This window comes from Tyto alba, unplaced genomic scaffold (assembly GCF_018691265.1).
Source record: "Tyto alba isolate M040663 unplaced genomic scaffold, T.alba_DEE_v4.0 Super-Scaffold_14, whole genome shotgun sequence".
Taxonomy (NCBI): domain Eukaryota; kingdom Metazoa; phylum Chordata; class Aves; order Strigiformes; family Tytonidae; genus Tyto; species Tyto alba.
The window spans coordinates 27,925,865-27,947,798 of record NW_024881276.1 but is presented as its reverse complement, the minus strand read 5'-3'; the positions used below and the strand labels follow the sequence as shown (position 1 = coordinate 27,947,798).

The 21,934-nt window shown below is 37.8% G+C and overlaps 1 protein-coding gene across 7 annotated transcripts in view; it reads left to right on the top strand.

Annotated features, from left to right (window-relative positions):
* TTC3 (tetratricopeptide repeat domain 3) overlaps positions 1-20,464 on the top strand; it is a 63,921-nt gene extending 43,457 nt beyond the window's left edge. For 5 of the 7 annotated variants that reach the window (XM_033011325.2, XM_033011326.2, XM_033011327.2 and 2 more), the window contains 19 exons: positions 122-385; positions 815-861; positions 2,491-2,547; positions 3,896-3,972; positions 4,722-4,874; positions 5,227-6,136; positions 8,084-8,149; positions 8,864-9,013; positions 10,264-10,403; positions 11,789-11,857; positions 12,572-12,668; positions 13,643-13,743; positions 14,002-14,095; positions 14,690-14,788; positions 16,863-17,284; positions 17,708-17,828; positions 17,983-18,210; positions 18,424-18,513; positions 19,175-20,464. In XM_033011325.2, the coding sequence (XP_032867216.2) occupies positions 122-385; positions 815-861; positions 2,491-2,547; positions 3,896-3,972; positions 4,722-4,874; positions 5,227-6,136; positions 8,084-8,149; positions 8,864-9,013; positions 10,264-10,403; positions 11,789-11,857; positions 12,572-12,668; positions 13,643-13,743; positions 14,002-14,095; positions 14,690-14,788; positions 16,863-17,284; positions 17,708-17,828; positions 17,983-18,210; positions 18,424-18,513; positions 19,175-19,285 (3,296 nt within the window). In that variant the 3' untranslated portion in view covers positions 19,286-20,464. The remainder of the gene's footprint in view (positions 1-121; positions 386-814; positions 862-2,490; positions 2,548-3,895; positions 3,973-4,721; positions 4,875-5,226; positions 6,137-8,083; positions 8,150-8,863; positions 9,014-10,263; positions 10,404-11,788; positions 11,858-12,571; positions 12,669-13,642; positions 13,744-14,001; positions 14,096-14,689; positions 14,789-16,862; positions 17,285-17,707; positions 17,829-17,982; positions 18,211-18,423; positions 18,514-19,174) is intronic. The other 2 variants (XM_033011328.2, XM_042788529.1) reach the window with 2 other exon arrangements.
* The last annotated feature ends 1,470 nt before the right edge of the window (positions 20,465-21,934 follow it).

Here is a 21,934-nt window from a genome sequence, read left to right as displayed (position 1 = left end):
AGCTACTGTGTATTTAATTTTTAGAACAAACTGTTCCTCTTTGAAGAGGAATATTACACTGTAAGCACTAAAACTCTGAAGCCCAGAATGAAATGTTGGCTTTTTTTCATCTCTCTTATAGGTCTGACAGCTACAAAGAACTTCCTCCTTCGTTATGGACAATTTTTAAAAGAGCTTGACCTTTCTATTTTAACCACTCTATGGAATGAGAAGTATGGTAGTAAATTTGACTATGTGACAGCTAGTTCTGAAGACAAAGAAATTCGTGATTATTTCTTAAAACCACCCCTAGAGAAAACCCGTTGTTTTATATGGCTGTTAGAAGACAACAGAGAAAATTTTCCAGTTCTTCATCAAGCTTTAGATGAATTCTTTGATAAAATGGGTAAGCCTTCAAAGGTCATAATTCTTACAAGCATCACATTTTGTCTGTTTTTACACCACATTTGATGGGCTCTGTAAAAACCTGAAACCTCAGCAAACTACTGACCGCCTCATTATACAGGATTTTCTGTGTTCAGTGATTAAAAGGCTATATGGCCTCAAAAGGCAAGCCACCCTTTCTTAGGTTACCTACAGGTGTTTATTTCATGTGCCACAACCAGCATGAGTTTACCTTTATGCATGTATGATGTCCAACTAAAATAAATATCTTTCAGTTTAAGCATATTCTGCAACTACAGTCTTTGAGATGCTGTGGTGCTATTTGATAAAGGATTATAATAATTATTGCTGTAATTTCATAGCTCACAATTATAAGTTACATAAAATACTACTAGTTCTGCTTATGAATGTGACTTTATCCTTTCAATAGATGACCCTACCATTATATTAAAGAAGCAGGGAAATGAAAATATATCGGTAAGTGAACCTAATGTCTGTTTGGTATAAGCTCAGAAACAAGTGTGCATTCGGTGTTTTAAAAATGTGCAAAAGTGAATAGAGACATGCATCTCTTGGTTTATTTTACATCATCATCCTTCAGACCTGATTAGAGATTTACTCTTTTGTTTTATCTCCCCCAGCCCTTTTCTTAAAGGATTTGAAGACTGCATACCGTTTTTCCTAAGCTTCTGTCAGTAAAATACTTGTTGGGTTTTTCTCTTTAGTTAAAGCACAAACCAACAAGATACCTTTTAGATTATGAGCATTTCAAGGATGCAGATGAGGAAGTTGTAGTGAAAGTGGATGAGGGTACACTGATGTGCTGTATTGCCCCCTTTGGATAGGGAAAATAAGGCAAATAAGATGCATGGGAATAGCATTTGCATATTACTTGATAACAGCTGTTTAGTGTTAACTTTAAAAAAAGCCTCTCTGAAAGTAAGACTGGGGAATTTAAAAAAAAAAAAAAAAAAGCCCAGTTTACAGAGAGAATCTTACTATCTGCTGTATCTTCATATTTACCATGACAACTGCACTTGAAGTATGATTCTTCCTTGAGTGTGCTTAACTTGAATCTGCATAATTATGGACACTAATTGTACTGTCTATTTTACATTTCCAAGCCACAAATGTGAAGGTGGTATAACCCAGCTTTACCTTCAGTTGTCATTAAATTGTAAGGCCAGGAGTTTGACGTTTGTTCTGCTAATAAGTGAAGGCAATTTGGAGTTAGTCATATTTTATATTTGTTCATTACAATTTATAGATGCTTTTCAGATTCAACCCCTAAGTCTTAAAGTGTACGTAATTCTGAATCACTTTTGATTAGTTTCTTAATTAAAATCCATTCTGATTGGCAGAAGTATATTAATGTATTTTGGTTAATTGTGTGTTTGAGGGACTCATTTAAAATTATTCTAGCCTGAAGATAAATTTATCTGTATAAATCTAAGACTTACTTTTGATACAGAGTGACTCTTTAGAGTTAATTAATATACATTTTAAAATGTGAAATTCTTTGCTTTTTCATTTTATCATTTGGAAATCTAAGAATGAAATGAAAGCCATTACAATAAAACTACTTCAATTTCAGTGTTATGTATATCCTAAAATATGATGTTAGTAAGTTACTGTTATTAGTTATGTTAATCTATATTTACAGTTCTATTAAAAAGTGAAGATGCATTTTAGTTCCTTCACCTTTGCATATCTTAGAAAACTGAAGTGAAACTTGTTTGCTTCTTGCTTCCCACATGAAACAGTGTTGTGCGGGATATCACAGCCTCTAAATATGCAATTTCAGCTACAAGTAATGATTAAGCATCTGAAATACTAAAATGATAGAATATTCCATTTTTAAAAATTAATGTTCTTAAGAGGAAAATGATGAAAAGGAACAACACGGATAAAATCTTGGAAATCTGTTTCTCTTTGTGTTTTACACCTGGGGATGGAGTAGAGATGGAGAAAATTGCATACTTGAACTTGTAAATCTTGCTGGTCAAACCAGAAAGAGTATTTTGATATGAAACATACTAATTTTGGAAACGGGTCATAATTTTATTCTAATGAAAAAAACAGGGATTTTATTTTTTCCTGTTTCAGACTAACAGTATCAAAGTTAAAAATAAAAACAGGAAGAAGAACTCAAAAGATTCGAGGGTGAGTAACTTTTTAGCTGCTTACTACAAACAGGTTTTCAAAAATTGCTGGAATTTTGATGCATAGAGTCTGTTTTCCTAAAAACCTTGTGGAGGCTCATTCTTGAAGTAGTTCTTCCTGAAGTGGAATAATATTGTGAAGACTCAAATAGAGTTTTGTTTTGTTAAAACATGAATTTGTGAATATAAAAGGTATTTATAAACTTGAAAAAAAGTGTTATTCCATGAATAACGTTGGCAATGACTGGATGCCAATACCTTCAGTCTATCTACTGTCTTAACTCTGACTGTTTTGATCTTAATTTGCCATATGAGAAAATGCGAATACAGTACACTGACTGCACAGTGTCATTAATACTTCATGCTCCATTTCATTTTGCACTGACAAATAGCAAATTTAGAGGACAACACTTTACCTGTCATTTTGGGAAAGAACAATGTGTCTTTACACCTCACGAAACAGATCTGAAATCATGTCTTCAGCTGTCTTCTCTGATAATTTTCATGGGCATACCAGTGAGTGAAGATGCAAGTGTTGCATTTATTGCTCAGAAAAATGTTATTAGTTGTTCAGTATTTTATAGATTTTGCTAGGAATAATATTCTACCTGAAAATTATACTGTCTTTTGTCTTGCTTTTCTAGGATTTTGCTTTATTGAAAGCATCAGATACAGTCTTTGTTTCTTCCATGCCCCTGCCTTTTTATAATTTTACTAGAATTTCAGGGGTAAACTTAAGATTTTTTTTTTTTCCTATTCTAATCAATTTTTTCTTTTTCTGACTTAGTCTGTATATTTCTAATGTTATTAGATAATAAAAGCTAAAGGACAACTAAAACATTTGTAGCGGTGAACATAAGAATAACTGGTGTCATATTAAAGCCAAGTGGATCCAGGGATAACTCAGACTTGTAGTAAAATTATTAAAGCTTGAAGCTCTCACATGTAAAGGAAGAGATTCCTAGAGAGTCAGTTGATGGGCAGCCCAGTAGCAACAAGTTACACAAAAATATTAAATTGAAGCTGTAGTGTTGGTTTTTAATCCAAATTAAAATCAGGCACATGTAGGATTTTGATGAAATTGGTAAAAAAAGTAGGAGGTTGGGTGAATCCCAATTTCCCTTTTTAAAATAAGTTCTGAAGAAAAAATTAATAATTTTAAATGAAGAATTTTCTTGCTATGATACTGATAATTGTAATTAAAAGTTTTGCAGTTCATAATACGGCCTCTGAACATGATAAAGTTACAGAACAATGTTCAGTGTAAATAAGTTAGTTGTAGTCCCTAAAGTAGATCATTTTGCTTATACCTTTGTGAGGTAAAAAAATAATGATCTGTTTTTAATTAGTCTATTTTAGTATTATCCAGTGGAGTTAGTACAGCACCACGAGAAGAAGATAAGATATTTATAGAAGAAAATACTTTGTAAGTACTATCATGTATCTTTGCTTTTACTGCCCAGACACCAAAGTGCTTTGCAGGTACTGGGGAAGACAGTGTCTTAGAAACACCAGGTCTGGGTTAAAATCCAAGTGGTTTTGATATGAGCTTGTATAGAACTGTTAGTTCTTCACTTCCAGGGTAGGTGTAAGGGGTATTAGAATTTTAAAGATCTTAACAATGTAGGAAGTAACTGAATGGTTGCCAAGCTGCAGCCCAATACATCTTCTAGGCCCAAAAGCAATTCTTTAGAGTAAGATCTTTCTTACTTCGTATTCCATTTTAATGTAGCAAGAAATTAGTCGATAAGTTTATACATACTCAGTCAGTCACAGCTGAGCTTTACTATCCATGCCATATCAAGCAGGTTGTGATGCTGGATTGAGGTAATCTGTAGTGCATTGCTTAGAATTCGCGTGTTAATCAGGAGTCAAACCCTTGAATTCTGAGCCCAGTTTTGCCCTTGCTTACAGATGTGAAAGCGGCTAGCATGAGCTAGACCTTATTAGCGTTAGCTAGCAGCAGGTCAGTTAAGTTCAGCGGTTAGGGATTTGGGGAATAGTTTGTTCTACTTGTTAGAAAATATTTTGCTTTTTGAGTATATTTTTAGCACTGTGTAGTTACCATACAGTACGCTGTTTTCAGTATATGTGAGAAGTACAATCATTTTCAGAGACAAGAATTACTGTTCATATGTACTATTTACTACTTCTGTCTTTTTTATTATGCTACAGAGATTTTACAAATTCATATGAACCGTTTGTAATCCCAGAATATCTTCGGGAGCAACTAGAGGAGTTTGAAGCTCTCCGTGACATTTCAAATAGTAACAGTTATCAAAGACTTTTCGATAATAACCCAGATCAAACCTGTGAGAGCTTATATGAGTATGTATACATTTCTGTGCTTGGCAGTTTAAAGGGTTTAATATTACTTTGTAATTTTTATACTGTATTGTATTAAGTCCAGAATTTGAGTCCAGATGGTTTGGTATATGTGGGTATATAGTAATCCTTTGAAATAGTTGCATGCTTTTAGTAAGAGGTGGACAAGCAAGAGCATTACAGAAGATTTTGATGCTTGGTTGGAACACCAGCTTCCAAATGCTTGTTCATCAGTAGTTCTAGAGGTTCTTTGCTTATAAGTATTATTGTGAAAATATAACCTGTGAAATATGATTTTAGAATTACATGAAAAAAACATTGATTAGTAATGACAACTCTTGTTTTCTTTTTTAAGGTATTTCTCTCAAATCTTGGAGGAACATGGCCCTATGGAAATTAATAATGAATTACTAGTTGGGGAATATAAACATTTCCCTGAAGAAGCTCAAACAATTGTAGAAGATGAAGGTGGTCTGAAATCCTTTCTTCTGAAATCCCTTCGTTTCATTATGGTGGATAATCTTATTGGCTTAAGAAAGCACGCAGTTCTTATTAAAGAAAATACTAACAGAAATGAGACTGGAGATAACGAAGAAGAAAATGATCTAGTTTGTGATGTGCAAGAAAATTCTTCTCAGTCCAAGCTACAGTTAAATCCTGATGCTAAGGAATTCAAACCGTTGTCTTATCCTAAACAACCCTATATATCAACATCTACTGATTTAACAGTAGCAAATTATGAAACTCCACAATATTTGCCCTGGTCTTTTCCTACTTCATGTAAATCAGTGCCTTCTTTGCATAGTCAGAATATTGATACCATAGAAAATGAGTCATCGTTTTCAGACATTTTACTAAAATGCTTTGATTCTAAAAATCCCACTATATTTTTGCCTCAGACTTCCTGGGGTTATCAGTATGGAAGAATATTGCCAGTGCCTTCTCAAATGCCTCTCACGTCAAATGTTGCCAGGCAACCTAGTTATATTTATGCTGATCATGTAGTTCCTCAGGATAATGACCAATCAGCAGTTTCAGACAGAAAATGCGTCCTCAGCAGTTTTATACCAAATAAAATAAAAATGTATGAAGACCCTCAGTGCCAACTGGAAAACTTGGATAACACATTTTATGAAGACAATTTTGCTGTTGCAAATAGTACAAATGAACCTGAGTGTGGTATACAGGTTATTAAGACAGAAAAAGAAAGCAGAGGTATATCTCTAATGAAAAGCAATCCTCATACAAAGATGATAGCTGTTCAGGTAAGAAGTTAAAATGGAATAGTTACTTGAGAGGTTTTAAGTGATAAATGACAGTGTTGAGCACTGGAAGGTGTAGCTCCTTTTTGAATTACTTCTTTGTGACTTCCCAGAGGGTCAAAGGTTGTATAGAGTTTCAAGAGCAAATATTCAAGTAATACTGCAGCCACACAAATGTAAGGGATCTTAAAAGTAGTATTTAGCATTCTCTGGTACTTGTCTCTCAGAATAACGCCACAAGTTGGAAGATACTGAAATGTTTATCAGACTGGGATCTCCCTTAGAACTTGCAGTTTAAGTTGCTGACACTTTGTACAACTACGCTTGGTTTTAATTCGTAATTCTTCAAAGAGATGGTCACTGAATTTTGTTTGGCCTGAAATTTTCGCAGATCTTTTTACCCAGAATCAAAGGAGGGAACTGATCTGCATGTTTAAACTTTGGTTTAGAGGTTAAAGAAAGTCATTCTGTGTCATCATCTTTCTTTTTGTAATTATTTCAGTGATTTGTTTTAACTTTCACAATATTTGAGGATTTAGATAGTTTGTACATTCTAATAATTGCTGGCTGATGCATCCCTCGTGGTCTTACAGTGGCAGCCCAGCTGTAAGGTGAGTTCAGGGGGAAAATGTCCTCACTTCCTTTTCTCTAATGAAGTAAAAAAACAACCGGAAAGTTTTGTCCTACAGGCAGAGAAGGCATTGCTGAACACCTGGAGAAGGGCAGGGCAGGGCATGCAGTTGAACAGAAGAGGAGGGGCCAGAGCATTCACTCTTTAATGGCACCCCAGAGTTAGATCAGCTTATGCCACTTGTGAAAACACACTTAAAGCAACAGAGGGAGGCAATGGTCACATCCACATTCGTTACAGAAGACATTTGGGACTAAGGTGCTGGGTTTTCAGAATTATGGATATGGCAGTTTCACGCATCCATTTATGAGACGTTATCCAATGGGCTAAAGAGACTGCTGGGGGAGTTCCTCATCTTCATTTGTGTGTTGCCACTGAGGGAGGAGTAGCTGTTTATAGCTGTAAGATGAATAGTTGTCTTTTTATTATTGTTTTCTAAATTAGGCCAATATTAACATGGGGTTTTTTCCTCAAACTTGTTTTGTGTACAAAACTTTTCTTCACTTTAAATCTTTCTTGAGCAGTTGCTGAAAGTTTCCCATCAGTCTTGGCAGGTAAAGTTTGTCACTTGGCTGACTGGGCTTTTAAAATGGGATTTCTGTTTGATTCTTGAACATGTGCAACAAAGAGATAACAGAAGAGGCAACAGTTTTCAATTTAGTTAATTCTGGTTAGCAGAGATCAAGAGGTCACAAAGCAACAGATGTGTTTTTGTTTGCAAAAGTGTGTTAGAGCGAGACATTTAACATTATCTGACTGATTTTTAATAGCCTGTTAGAAAAGTAACATAATAAACTGGGTCTTTAATATATTAGTCACATGATGAGATTTTAAATTTCAGTTCTTTCAGTATGTCCTTGATGGGTATTAGAGGAAAGCAAGCAGGGACTCTGAAGGTCCTTGAGTCTAGTTCCTTCCAGGCAGAGGCACTTACGTACTAGATCTTGAGTTTAGGAGGAGCCACAAAACACAGCTCCTTGGTGAGCTGTCAGACACTGGTTTTGCAAGTTTTAAGTTTTCAGACATTTAGAGCACAGCTGTGCTAAAAGGCTCAGAGAACTGTTCTCAGTATAAATGTGTCATGGTCAGTTAAACTAGGGAAAGATCACAACAATAAAAGTGCTTTAATTATAGATTGAAGTCCATTTCAGAAGCACTAGAATGATTTCTTTTTAAATTGTAGATAGACCTAATTCATAATGTAGTTGGATTTGTAAAATTGTAGGTTAGGTACAAAAGCTCCAAACCAGAGCTGACCTACTAGTTGCATTTATAAACTGGTAAGCTTTTTAATCAACTCCTGATTCTTTGTATTCTAGGTAAATCATGAAGTAGCTGACAGGGAAACTAATACCTTGCCTTTTCATCCATTTGAAATGCAACAGGTAGGTTATCTGTGTAATTGTTTCTATTTCTCATTAAGAAGGTTAAAGGAATGCCCAAAAATTTAGTAGTGAAAAGATAAAAGTTCTCTGAAAATGACACATTTTAACAGGTATTTTTTAATTTTGGTTTGGTTGGCGGGGTGTGTGTTTCTGGTTTGGCTTTTTTTGCCCTTTTTTTTGTTGGGGTGAGGGGGGCTCTCCCCCCTTCCTCATGCTGGGCTGTGTTCTGTGGTGTTCTTGGAAACTTCACATAGGCCCTCAACAAGGAGGTGTTGGAGCTTTGTTCTGTAGCTATTAAGATGTTGGAGTATGTTTTAGGGAAATTTAGTATTTCTTCTCCAAAAACCCTGAGATTTGATTTAAATACTCCATTTGGACACAGCTCAGACTGATGTTAATGACAGTCTTATGTCTGTACTAGGAGATAAAAGTGAGAAAATGTGGCCTTTGAACTATTCGTGTTCCATTCATGGTCAGACATGAATGTTCATTTCCTGAGCTGGGTTGAAACTGTTATACAGCTTCCTCTTGAACACTACCCCCCTTCCCCTGCACCCCCTCAACAAACAAACAAACAAACAAAACCCCTACTGCAACCACACTCAAGATTTTGAATCTCAGCTGACAGCAGACTGTTCCTTTTAGATGTCATGAATGTTTGCTGTCCCGGGGTAACAGGTATTAGATTGTTTCTTATAACTGATTTATTTTCAGGGAGATATTCTGCGTATGGAAAAAGAACATCAGGTATTAAAAGAACAACTTAAAGAAGCAGAGGAAAAATATGAACAGTTACAAAGCCGAAGCTTGGAAGAAATCAGTGCTTTAAAAGAGCTCCTAAAGAAGAGTATTGAAGAGACTGAGGTAATGTTATTATCCATGCAACCCTGGGACAAACTGCAGTGGCTCACAAGATTGGTTGTAATTATCAATGGTATTTTTGAAACCTGACTGGTAGTCCTCATGGCTGTGATGTCTGACTCGGCAAACCTCACAGTCTCTGTGTGTCATCTTCTTTTGAACACTCTTAACCACATAGGATATTGGCTGCTTCCATCTAGTGGATATGTGTTGGGTTTGGTTCAACCCAAGGACAAAAAAGCACCACACTGCCGTCTTTTTCTTTCATCTTGATTTTTTGGGTTGCCTAACAGGCTTTATTTCCTTGAAAATATCTGAGAGCAAGAGCAGTAGTCCCCAAACACTATCGGCCTATTACCACTTTGACTGGATTAATTCTGTAGTTAAAGCTGTATATGCTACAGGCTACCCATCTGTCTACAGGAAAAGGAATTTTAACATTTAAAAAAAATATTCAGGTGAAATCGAAGCCATCTCTCCCCATGCCCTCTGTTTCATCTTTAGTAAGATGAGGCCTTTCATTCAATCTCAGTTTAATATATTTTTTTCCTTTCAATGATGAGTTGGAGTAAACTCATGTACTGCAGCTGGGGAGCTCCTGGGTTCTAGCTTTACCACTGGCTGTGAGTAGTGTGGCAAACTTTCATATAAGGCATGATGGAGTCTCACGTTTGTTTTTTCTGTATGAGTATTTGGTAAAAATGTGAGCATAAAAAGTTAGGAGCTGAAAGCATGACTGTATGCAGGGTGGATGAACTTGTCCATGGGCGTTGTAGGCATTTTTTTAAATTTTTTTTTTTTATATTTCCCAATGATGCATTGATGCTGCCTTGATTTTTTGAGCAGTTAGAGCAGCCGTAAGATTCACTGCTGTCTTGCTCTGTTATGAATTGTAACTTCCCAGTTGTTAGTACTGATAAAACAGTATCAGTACTGATTTTTGATCTAGATTTTGTGTTGGATTTCAGTATGTATTTGTGTGTGACGCAGTGGAACTGGCTTTCTTCTTTCAGCTGACTACAAAACAGGGTTGCAGGTATTCTGAAGCCGTGTAAATGAGGTGTGCAAATCATTGCAGAAAGCATTTATGAGCGTGTTGCCCATGCTAAATAGCTGAATTAAGCACTAGTAAAACTCCTACTGTAATTTTCAGTGGCTTAGCTTTTGATCATAAGTGTCAGAAATCTGCTCTAACCTGCATCTGAATAAAACAGTATTTTAAGAAACAATGTTGTCTTATTTTCTGCTTTTAGGTATCAAAGAATGAACTGGATTGGTTTCATCAAGACTTAGAAATACAAGTGAAAAAATGGCAACAGGAGAAAAAAGAAAATCAAGAGAACTTAAAAGCACTAAGGAACACAGCTAAAAAGCATACAGATACCAATGATAGGTACTAATTTTAAATACAGTTTTATATTACTTTCGCTTTGCTTGAATTTTTTTTTTTTTAAAGCAGCAGTAAGTACAGTTATTTCTGATCTATTACGGTAAGTTTCAGTATCTACTGATTCCATGGTGCACACAGAGTGAAAACTCAAACTTGTTGCCTGATTATGTCATTCTGAAATGAGTTAAATGCAATTCTTGGATTAGAGCTGCTGTTAATAGGACCTACGTACAATGTTACTTAACTTAATTAACAAATACTACTCCTTCACTATTAAAGATCTTCCCGTGTTTTCCAGAATCCTTTAGATCTGCACTGCTTTTTCACTTTTCTCCTTCATGACTTACCGTTGCTTTCTCAGCATGCTCCTCTACTGCATGATGATTAGCTTTAAATTTTCGTTTCCATTTTCTTTCTTCCTTCTTCTATTGTACAATCAACCCAACCAAACTCTGGTCTGCATCTATTTTTCTTACAGGCTTTTTGTCTATTTTGCCACATAGCCTATCTGAGGGTCATGCAAGGATGCACGTTTCCTTCTTTTCTAGTCCTGTCGCAGTTTTACTTGAATCTGAGAAATCAGTAAGAACCACATAACTGCATTTATCTATTGTGGGATTTTTTTTTTTAACCCATCCTTCACCCTAAAACAGAAGTCTGCAGGGCTTTCCATGGAACTTGAATCAGTAATATCAGTGTGTGAATCCCATCATGACCCTGTGTGCAACAGACCCAGCTGTTCCCCTGGCAATGGAGGAGCAAGGATCAACTTCGGTCAACTTCTACCATAGTCAGTGGGCATCTATGAGATCACGTCACTGATGTACTGAAAAATAAATTGTGTGTCATTTGATTAAGTATTTTCAGTAGCTTTTCCCAAAACATTCCAAAGACTTTAGAAATCTTTAAGTAACTTTATCATTGGCTGTATAACCAGCTAAATGTTTTATTACAGTAACAGGCTGAAATATATACATGTCTGCTTTTATATTTTGATTTTTTTTTTTTGGCAAGTTACAGATAAACATTTAAAATAGCTTCTAGATAACTGATGAAACTGACTGACTTAACAATAATTTTTCTAAGAAGATTTGACAATTCCTACTGTATTTTTAATGTTTTCTCTCTGTTTACAGAACTGAGAAGACTTCTGTCCTTGAATGCTGTTGTATTTTCTTTAGTCTAAGTAGTTTGGGCCAAATCTCTCTTGAAAAATCGTCAACCAACTTTTAGTTACTGCTTAATTAGGAATACATTTCAATGCACTTACGGTATTAAACAGCATATAAAACATACAGATTGTCACTGTGGCTGTAAAGGAACGTGTTATGTATTTGCTAATGAACATTTTTTTCATAACAAGCTTAATAAATGTTTGATTACTCTAGGTATTCAAAGACCACTGATGAGAAGGAAAAGCAGTATAATGTATATTTAAACACATATCTCGAGACCAGGTAAAACTCTTGTACCTTTCAGTAATATTTACATTTTTCTGCTGACTTGTCATTATTAGAGTTGTCTGCTTCACTCTGGGTAGAGGCTCAGAAAAAATAAGCACTTTAACCCGTATCTCTTACTCTATGTTGACTTTTACTTATCATAAGTAAATATTATTTTCTTTTCGATAGATGGGTAGAATAATAAAAATTTGGCTTTTCAGCACACTCTCATACATTTCCTTTGATTATAAGATACTGTGTTTTAGAACACACGTTATAAGTTGGGTGTGATACAGACAGGCTGAAGTGTTGTATGTAGCTTTGGATCTTCACACACTTACAGTCCTAAATGTACATAAGGTTTTCTAAACATTTTCTAAAAGTTACTCATTTGCACATAGTGTAAAGTCATTTATAGATACATTCTTTATATATGTGTACAGGCTCAGAACAGTAATACTTGCATGACTACAGTAGTCAAGCTTCTTTAAGCTTTTTAGGTTGCACAGGGAAGTGTGGTTAAGAAATACCAAGGTCGTGTCCGTGGAGGCAGCAGTGTGGCTGCACGAGCATGGTGCTGTACCTGAAGGCACAAGCTGAACAGTGTAAATGGAGATGTGTGGCTCTAAAGAAGAGAATAGCTGTGGAAAACCTCTAAAATGCCATTAATTTTAAATACTACTATGTTGTAAATGTTACTCAAATATTTAACATCTTTTTATTTCACAGTAATAAACTTGCTAATGAGAAGGTAAAATGGGAAGAGCTTATAAAAAAGAGTCAAGATGAATGCCAAGAGTGTGTGAAAAGAGCTGTTAAAGCAGAGGTACAAACAAAAAATCTTAAACCACTTTTGCTAGAGCTTGGATCATTTGTACTGAGGATGACTGGTGAAGTCCTATCTAAAAATTTACTTTTTAAATAGCATCTAAAACTTTTCATAAGCGTGCTTCAAAAGCATTAATCAAATATTGACAAGTGATGTTCATGATGTTACCCTACAAAACTTTGCAGATCATCAAGGCACATTATTATTATTATTATTATTGACCAGTATTAAAAGTGCTCAGAATTTAGGATATCCACTATTACCCCAAACAAAATTCATCTAGTAATTGAGTTTCATACTTATGCTTGTTATGAATAAATTCCATTAATAAGAATGAACCATAGGAACATAAAAAGTACCTTGTTAAAAATAAGTCATAGTTAGTGAATATATAGCTACTTCTTTATCTCGTAGAATCAGAATGCAACAACTTACTTGTGTGTTTCACTGTAGGGAGGAGAGTACTGATAAATAGCAAGAATTTTCTAAAACGGTATGTGTTATATTGGGAATTCTTTGAGTATCATGAACAATTCTCCTTTCTTAAGAAGGGCTTGGAGGTTGTCTTATCTGCAGTAGGAATTAGATTGCTGGTCCACATTAGTCTTCAAACATTTGGTATTTAAAAGGCTGCCTTAATCACTTCAAGTGTGTGTGTGTGTGTGTGTGTGTGTGTGTAATATATAAGTGTGTGTGTGTATATATATATATATATATATGATAAGTTGCAAATGGAACATTTATGGAAGCTTTCTACTATCAGTTGAAGTGAATGTAGCCTTTTTATCCTCCTGAAGGCCTGCCAGGGCTGTTAATTAAACTTGAAATTCCTCACCGTAGGAACTGTATGTGTATTGTATCATCAAACTATTGTTTCAGATGCTTATTAAATTCTATTTTGAGTTTTTATTCCTTGTACTACAGCAGTGCTTTTACTGCACTTTTTTTTACACAGTTATGTTTTGTTACAGGTATCAGTACTCAAAAACTGGAAGGAAACCGAAGTATGTAAGCTAAATGGCATAATGGCCAATGCAGAAGCAAATCTCAAGATGTTGAAGTCCTTGAGCAGGTATTGAGAGTTTACACCATAAATTTCAGTACTACTAGTTGCTAAATACAAATAACTACTGAATGTTTAGTCATGATTATTTAACTAGACAAGTCAGTTCCAATTTTAATGTCAAATCAGTAATTTTAACTTAAAATTGCTTGAAGTCCTTAACTGTGATTTAGTTGGTAGGGAAGGGAACTGTTGTACTAAAACCATTGGTCTTAAACAAAAGTAATGGGAATGTTGGAGTTTAACTGAAAATCTTGAATACTTCAGCAGCTCAGCTTCAGCAGCACCTAAGTTGAAGTCACAGATTGATTCCTGGGAAATATTTATTTCAAATGTAAAGAAACAACGGGAAAAAGTAGAGGTAAGCCTTAATTTCTCTGAATGAGTTTTAACTTGAACTTTGGAAATTAAAACAGAATAAATACCTTAAATAATTTTGCATTCCTTTTTTAACATCAGTAGCTTGTCCTCCAAATACTGAACTGCATTTTTTTAGTTACAAAAGAAAGATAGCTTTAAGTCCAGATTCCTTAAGGATAGTTAAGTGACAGTGAATATCTTCAATTTTGCAGAGGCAAAAATCTGTCCTTTATATACTTGCTTCAGAAACGGAATCCACATTAACAAGTCTAGCATCTTGGTTCTTTTGTATTTTTTGAACTACAGAAATCCATGCAACTTCTCTAAAAACAAAGAAAAACTCTGAGAAGTTTAGAGGCAAAATGTCTAGGCTGAGTTTTAAGAAAGTGGAAAGGATTTCCCAAAGCCTTTCAAGCATCAGTGCAAGTACTTAAATACAGATTGATGTTACTATAGCAAACGGTAGCCTTCTGTCTCCATGTGAAAGGCCTGGTATCCTTGGTGTTCTGCAAAAAGTAGTTGTGTTAATGCCATTTGAAATAAAGAGTGAGCTTTAGTTAATGCTGATGTGCAAGATAATGTTTTCCTTCTTCAGGCTGAGTATGAAGAAAAAATTGAGACGGTGAAAAGTGGTGTACGGAACTGCCTCACTAAAATGGAAACTCTGGATCTTCCTTCTCCTCCCCGTGTCTTGGTACGTATCTTACATTTGATAGTAGTTTGCCAGGTTCTTTAAGTCTGCATCGGCATGGCTGTCTGTTACAGGACATGTCTGTAAAGAACTTGAATACACAGTGATCTGGCTCTGCATACATCCAGGTAATGTTCGAAAGGGAAAGGTGAGTGCAGAGAAACAAGATGAAGTTCCAGTGAGAAGCACATCCTCAAGTCCTTTGAGAGGCTTAAGCTGCCTGAGGTTAACTTTAAAACGCATCATGTTCTGTCTGAATTGGGACTAATATTTTTGCATATTGTGACTTTCCGATAGAACCAACATCCATAGGGACAAGGCCTCATTACACCGACATGTGTAACTGATTACAAATACCAGAATCAACTTCATCATATCTGTTATGAACTAGATGGAGTATAGCCATTTATGGAAATGCATCTGTACTGACTGCATCCCAGATAAACACTATTTTAAAACATTTTCTCATGGGCCAACAGTTCCACAAATGCTTTGCTCAAATCATGTCAGTTACTTCAGAACCCTGCAACAGTTCCTGCTGCAAGGACGAAGTCAGTGTAAGTCCCTGCTCCTTGAACTGTTCGCCAGCACAGTGGTGGGGACAAACTGCCTGCAGCCCAGCTACCTGCAGCAGCCATGCGGCCAACCCACGTGCTGCCGTTCACTGGCAGTAAAATGGAAACCAGGGCACAGAGCTGATGCCCAGTCCTGAAGACAAATAGCATTCGGAAGCCACGGGACCTGGGACAGTTTGAAGTAAGGAAAAAAGGGTTCAGGCGTCTCTCAAAGTAGGGGGAGGTCATTGCCTCAGCAGGTAAAATGCCTTCGTAGTGCACGCGCGTATGAAATCCCTGAATTCAAAGAAGGTGCCACACAAATTTTGTATACCTGTTCTCTGCAGACAGTCATGTGGTTGTCTTTTGTATGTTTTTGGTAGAATTTAGATTTGAGGCTCTGTTCTAATTCCGAATATTTACGATTCTTACTACAGTTTTTCTGGACTTACGCAAGTATGAGTGATACTTGGGCTCTCCTGCATACTTTTTCTTCCCCGCTTATTTCTATGTATCTCCTTCCTACTTATTGGCTCAGAACTCTTAAGAATATGTAGATAACTTTGTTACCATCCTTAGGTTACCATCAGTTTGCAGGCTGGGAAAGAGCGACTTTTGAGGCTCTTGTTCTGCATTTGATACCTATTTTTCTGCAGTAATACAGGAGTAGTAACCTTTTAGAAGAGAGATCTGTAATTCTTTCAGCTTCGAGAGGACTTTGATAGGCAAATACTGAGTCTAAATGAAAAAGACTTGATGAAAACCCTTTTCCTCCCCATTTAATGGTTAATTAATCAAACACCTTTACAGAGAAGGTAAAATACGGCTTCAAAAAGGTGGTAAAATAACACAGAACAAGAACCAGCAGGTTGGACTATGAAGAAATGCAGAATTTTAGTTCTGTGAGTTAGAAAACCACCTTCCTAGGCCAGTCAGGTTCTGAAACAAATAGCAGTCACAGGGGCAAACTACTAAACTTATTTTAAGGAGTTCTTTCCATTTATGGAAGAGAGTTGTTAGTGCAAAAACAAATCTTCCTGGGTCACGTCAGCTCCAAGTTTTTCAGGATGATGACTATAGCTGACATGTGTTTCTGTTTAAAAAAAATTGCACTGGCTTATATATAATTATATAATCTGTTAAAAGCAGTGAATTTTGTATTTTCAAATTGATGGCACTTATTTAAAGCTGTGCTGTTTCTGCCACCCACTGCAAGCTATGCTGCTGTAGAACTTCCAGCTCTCCAACAGCCATGCGTTCTTCAGCAAAGCAAGAGTAAATTAAAGGAACAGTTTGCATACGTGCTGTCCTATTTAATCCTGTTACAGACAGGTTGTATATATGTAGTACTGACTAAAGAGCACCTTTGTGCAATTATTTTTTACCTAGGTAAAGCAAGTTAATACAAATTGATGTGACCTTCCAGTTCTTTAGCATGACCAAATGTGTCCTGCAGCTGCTCAAGAGTTCTGCTGAATGTATTTTAATCACTATTTTACCTGTGAAATCTGCTCACTTCCTAGACAAAACAAGGCAGGACTCCAGTCAGCGATCCAGCCTTTGTCATGTATTCCTCTGCATCTGCACATCCTAATTTACTTCCTGCATTTTCAAGATCTGAAGATCAAGGTCCAACACCTGCTTCATTTAATACACAGGCCGAAGCTAAGCCAGGGCATGCAAATGCTAAGGCTTGTTCTGCAAGTGGTGGATCCGTGAAAATACACTCCAAGCCTCTGGAAGGATCATATTCTGATAAAGTTTCGGCAACTGGCCCGTCGGGGAATTCTGGAAGTAACACTCGGAATGCCCAGCCAAACCAGAACCACCACGCTGACTCAGCTGTACAGGCGAGGCCTTCTGGACTTCCAAGCAACAAAATGCTTCCAAAAGCATTTGAAAATATTATTGTGCATCTGCAGAGTATATTCCCAAACTATAGCAGGTATTTGTTTTAATGAGTGTAATGTTGAGTAACAGAAGTTCTGAACATCTAGGGATAATATGCAAAAAGAATGGATTCCTTAGTAGATGGTTTCTGTTTCACAAGACCAGTAACAGCAGTAGTTCCTCTCCCTCCCCTCCCGTTCAGTGAGACACTCCCCAACAGCCAAGTGGTGTTGGCTTGTGTGTTTACAAGTATTATTTTACTGTTTCAATTTCTTTACGATTAAGGTAGAGCCTAGTTAGAGAGAGGTACTAGAAGCAGGTACTTGCCCCTGTTCACGTGAGAAGTTAGTGGCTTTTAAAGGTTCTACTGCCGTGAAGCAACCGTGGAAGCTACAAGTCTTCTCCAGTGCTGTGACTGCGCTGGTAACAGCCTCAGTGCTGCCGGTCAGTAACTATGTCGTCTTTTTTATCCCTTCAGTTCAGACTTTACCAGCTTCATAAAAGACGTACAAAGAAGAAATGGGAATACATTGGCTGGTTTGAGCTTCGATGAAATTCTAAGCAGAGTGACAGAACTCATTCTGGACCAGCAAAGTAAGGTACGCGGGCGCAGGGAGTTGCTGCCTTTTCTCTTGTGCATCTCTGACAGAGGAAACTGCCGCGCTGGCCAGAAAAGAGCGCAAGCTTCCTTCCCTTTGCTGTCCAGCTCTGAAATAGGACCTCGCTCCAAATTCTTTTCCAATACCTGTCTAGGCACCAGCGTCAACGGGGAGACCCGTGGCCTCAGCATCCTCTGCTTTGCCGGCACAGACTGGAACTCGGAGTCGGGAAGTACCTGCAGAAGAAAATGTACCCAGCCCACCCAAGGCGAGACCCCCACATTCAAACGCCTCGAGCAAAAGTCCATCTCGGCCAAATCTTCAGCCCTGGGGAAACATTGGATCAACACCTAAATCTAAATGGAAAAAAGTAGACTATACGGTAAGTTCTTCGCTGTTTAGGTGAGCGTGAGGTGATTGCCATGTGCTTTGTATAAGACATGAAATAATCAAAGTATTGCTGGAAAAAGTAATTGACTTGTACACAAAGTGAACAAAAGCTTAAATATATTTGCTTAAAATTAATAACATCATTCACTTACCAGGACTTGCTGACTGTTGCTAGCTTTCACATAACTTAATGTTTTATCTGTAGGCCTCCAGTGATGATCCCTGCACAATATGTCATGACGAGCTAAGCAGAGACTCATGTAAACTAGATTGTGGGCATCATTTTCACAGAGAAGTAAGGATCTTTGTTCTTACCAATGAGATACAAATGTTTACAAACTCTGTTCAGTTATGCCGTTGCTGCACGTTCTAAAAGCAGCATCCCCCCTTTAGCACTTAAAGAACAGTGCACGCTTTTCTTTTACATACTTTGTCCACCAAGACTCACTCTATATATGGTCTGACCGTGTCAGAAAGTTTCCAGTTTTAAACTTTTAACTAAAATGCTAATTCACTGGAGTGAATTTAAGCCTGTTCCTCAGACAATAAATTTGCTAGTCAAGTCCCAGATTTGTTTGCAGCATACTTACAGAGTGGGCCATCACTATAAACCCTGCATTTCCCACCGGAGAGCAGCTGCACGTATAACCTCACACGGTGAGAAAGTCAGGATTATGTTAGAACAACCTGATATTTCTGTCCATGACTCTTTCCCATTACCTTACTCGTTTGCTGCCGATTTGTTATTGCAGAATAGGTGCAAAGTTAAATTGATGGGCACAGTGTCAGAACTGGAGAACAGTTTTCTAATTTCAGTACTATTCAGCGTACTGCTGCAAATTCCAGTTACATAGAACATGTTGGAAAAGTCCTTACCTGTTAGTGACAATTACTGACATACTTAAGCCGAACTCTACACCAGATGTTGCTTCCTCACCCTCTTCCTCTTCTTGCAGTGCATCAGAACATGGCTTAAGCAACACTCAAGCACCTGCCCCATCTGCCGCGGTCACGCTCTGTTACCTGAAGACTTTCCCGAGCTCCCTGCACGGAACAAATACACCTAAACCTCTTTTTTAATTGAACACGTTGTAGTAAGAATCGAAGTAGCTGCAGAATAACCACCGTGATAAGGAAAAGAAACACGATGCCTAGAAAGAAACAGAACCCTGGTTTTATGGAAGGCGGTAGTAGAACTCAGACTGATTCAGTATTTAACGTGCGGCATTGAGCTGTGAGACGCCGGTACTGCCCCGGCCCCTGCAGAACCAGGTCAGTGTTCTCCCCGATCCAGCACTTGCCCTGGTCGCTGCCTGCACATGTGAAGCCCAGGTGGTTCAGAGGCGAGCAGCAAACAAACCCGGTAGGGCTTTTTGGCCAAGGAATATTAAAACTATTCTGTCTACTCTTGCCAAAGGATGGTGCCTCATTCTTGTGAAGAGGGGGCTTTTCTTCAGAGCTTCCACCACACTGAAAATAAATTCTAATATCAAAAGAGTAGGTGACCTGAATTGACAGACTAGCAGAATTTGGAACAGCCAAGATACTACCTTCCCCTGGCATAAATTGTAATTGTTTAACTGCAGGATTCAAATCAGGCTTGTTGTGATCCTTACGAATGCTGTTCATGTAATTGCAGCTCCTTGCTTTGCATAAATCCGTAGTTAATACTTCAAATGGTTTAAATAATGAATTTTAGTAGTATTTTGAAGCAAGAAGTATTAAGTATTCCTGTGATTGATTCTGTTTCAGTATTGAGTTGGAATACTGTGGCTCAATTCTTTAATCTTGAAGTATGGTTTGAATTTCCCTCATCATTAAAGAGCAGATTTGTTTACATCAGAATTACAGGATTTTTATTTTTGACAAAGCAACACTGCACCTGTACTCTCCGCATGAACGTTCACCAGCAGTGTGAGGTACAGAATACAAACAGCTGAAAGAATAGTTATCCTACTGCTTCAGATGGCTGAGCTTGCCTCAGCACCTTCAGTGCTGTAAAACGTCTCCGAAATAGGCAGAGACCAGGACGAGAGACTGCACAGCTTAACCACTCTGAAAAGGGTGTGACTTGTTTGGATACAAGCAGGATGAAATTGATTGTATAAGATTAAGGTATTAATTCCAGGGCTCATTTCTTCCCTCCTGTGAGTATCTATCCTCCAGGTAAAGTTTTAAGCTATGCTGTGATTAATAATCAGTATATGAATTGGCACTCAGATCCAAAATAAAATAGCTGCTGTGTTCTTCTTGTGTAACGTTTTTGCTGAGACTGAGTTAGGGGTGAGTGATCCGCTCTGTGCCAGGGAGCCAAGTTGTGGCACCTGCCTCCTTTTCCTCTTCCCTTACTGTCCGGGCTGGGGGCTGTGTGTACATCATCCCCTTAGCTTTGCACAGAAGCGCCCTCGGGCCCCTCCTCCGCCGCAGGGGTACCCTGGACTGGCTAAAGCCGGGGTGCAGCAGCTGCCCCTGCCCTGGGGGATGGTGTTCTCCCAGGGGAGCAGGGGCCCACTCGGAGCGTGGAGCCAACACGGACTTGCACTTGCTCGGTAGCGGCCGCTGATTTTTTCCTGCACCCGCAGCACGGATGCAAGAAGGTTTTTGACCTACGTTCCTTTTCTCTTCCCCGACTGCCATAAGCTGGACGGCTCCTGGTGCTCTCCAGTGGCCGTTCCCTCCCACCCCTCCGAAGGAAGCGTCCGAGCAGGCACGGAGGCCCAGCCCTCTTTCCATGTCGCTTCTGACACCGGGAGGCAATAGCGCTGCTGAGCAGGAGGTGGCACTCTTACCGCAGCGGGAAGGCTGGAAAGAGGGGCTTTCCTTTTCTAAATAAGATCCTATACGATTTCCTGAGCTTGGAGAAGTGTTAAGTTCTAGTCAATAGCTTGCTTCCCCGCCCCCCCACCCCCAGAAGGCTTGCTTTTTTTCCCCCCACACCAAAATAAAAATTTCAGATGTTTATTCCCAAAATACAGATGATACAGAACCAGAGCCAAACCTAGAATTAAATTTTCTTGCTTGGCAATGCTGCTGGATAGAGCTACAGCAAATTATTTTTGGCAGTCTTCTTAATTTTGTCTTTTCAGGTTGTCATCTTATACCTTATATACTTAGCCTGCCTCCACCCCCCATAATAGTATATGGAAAATTCACAACTAGAATGAAAGTGAGGCTGTTCTGTTAACTTAAAACATTATCAAGATCTACAACCTGTTTGTGTTAGGGTTACTTCTTGCTGAAAGAGTTTTCCTATGTAATTCCTTCAAACACTTCAATGTATTTAACTTACTCCTCTCCTGGCATGTTTCTACCTTAACTTGAACAACTGACAGTATTAACCTCACCTCATTAGAGCAATGGCCTCCTGTGGAGTGGTTATGCATATAATGACAAGGCCTGTCCTAAAGCCATGAGGTGCCACAAGGCAGAAGTTTTTAAGGCAGCGGCAGGTCTGCCCCAAGGCTGTGCTACATGACACATTTTTTTCCCCACATCAAAACTGAGCTGTAGAAGTCTTAGGAAAGAGAAGATGCTATACTGCAAACAGTATACTCTCAAACTAAGAGCTTTTGACTGATCTTTTTCAGCGCTATTTTACACAAATTGCAAAGATAATATAAGGGCTTTTTTTTTTCCTAATTCAGGGAAGAGCTCAGAGAAAAAACCACACACAAAACGACTTCAGGTATGAGCATTTCTCCATGACGGATTCTTAG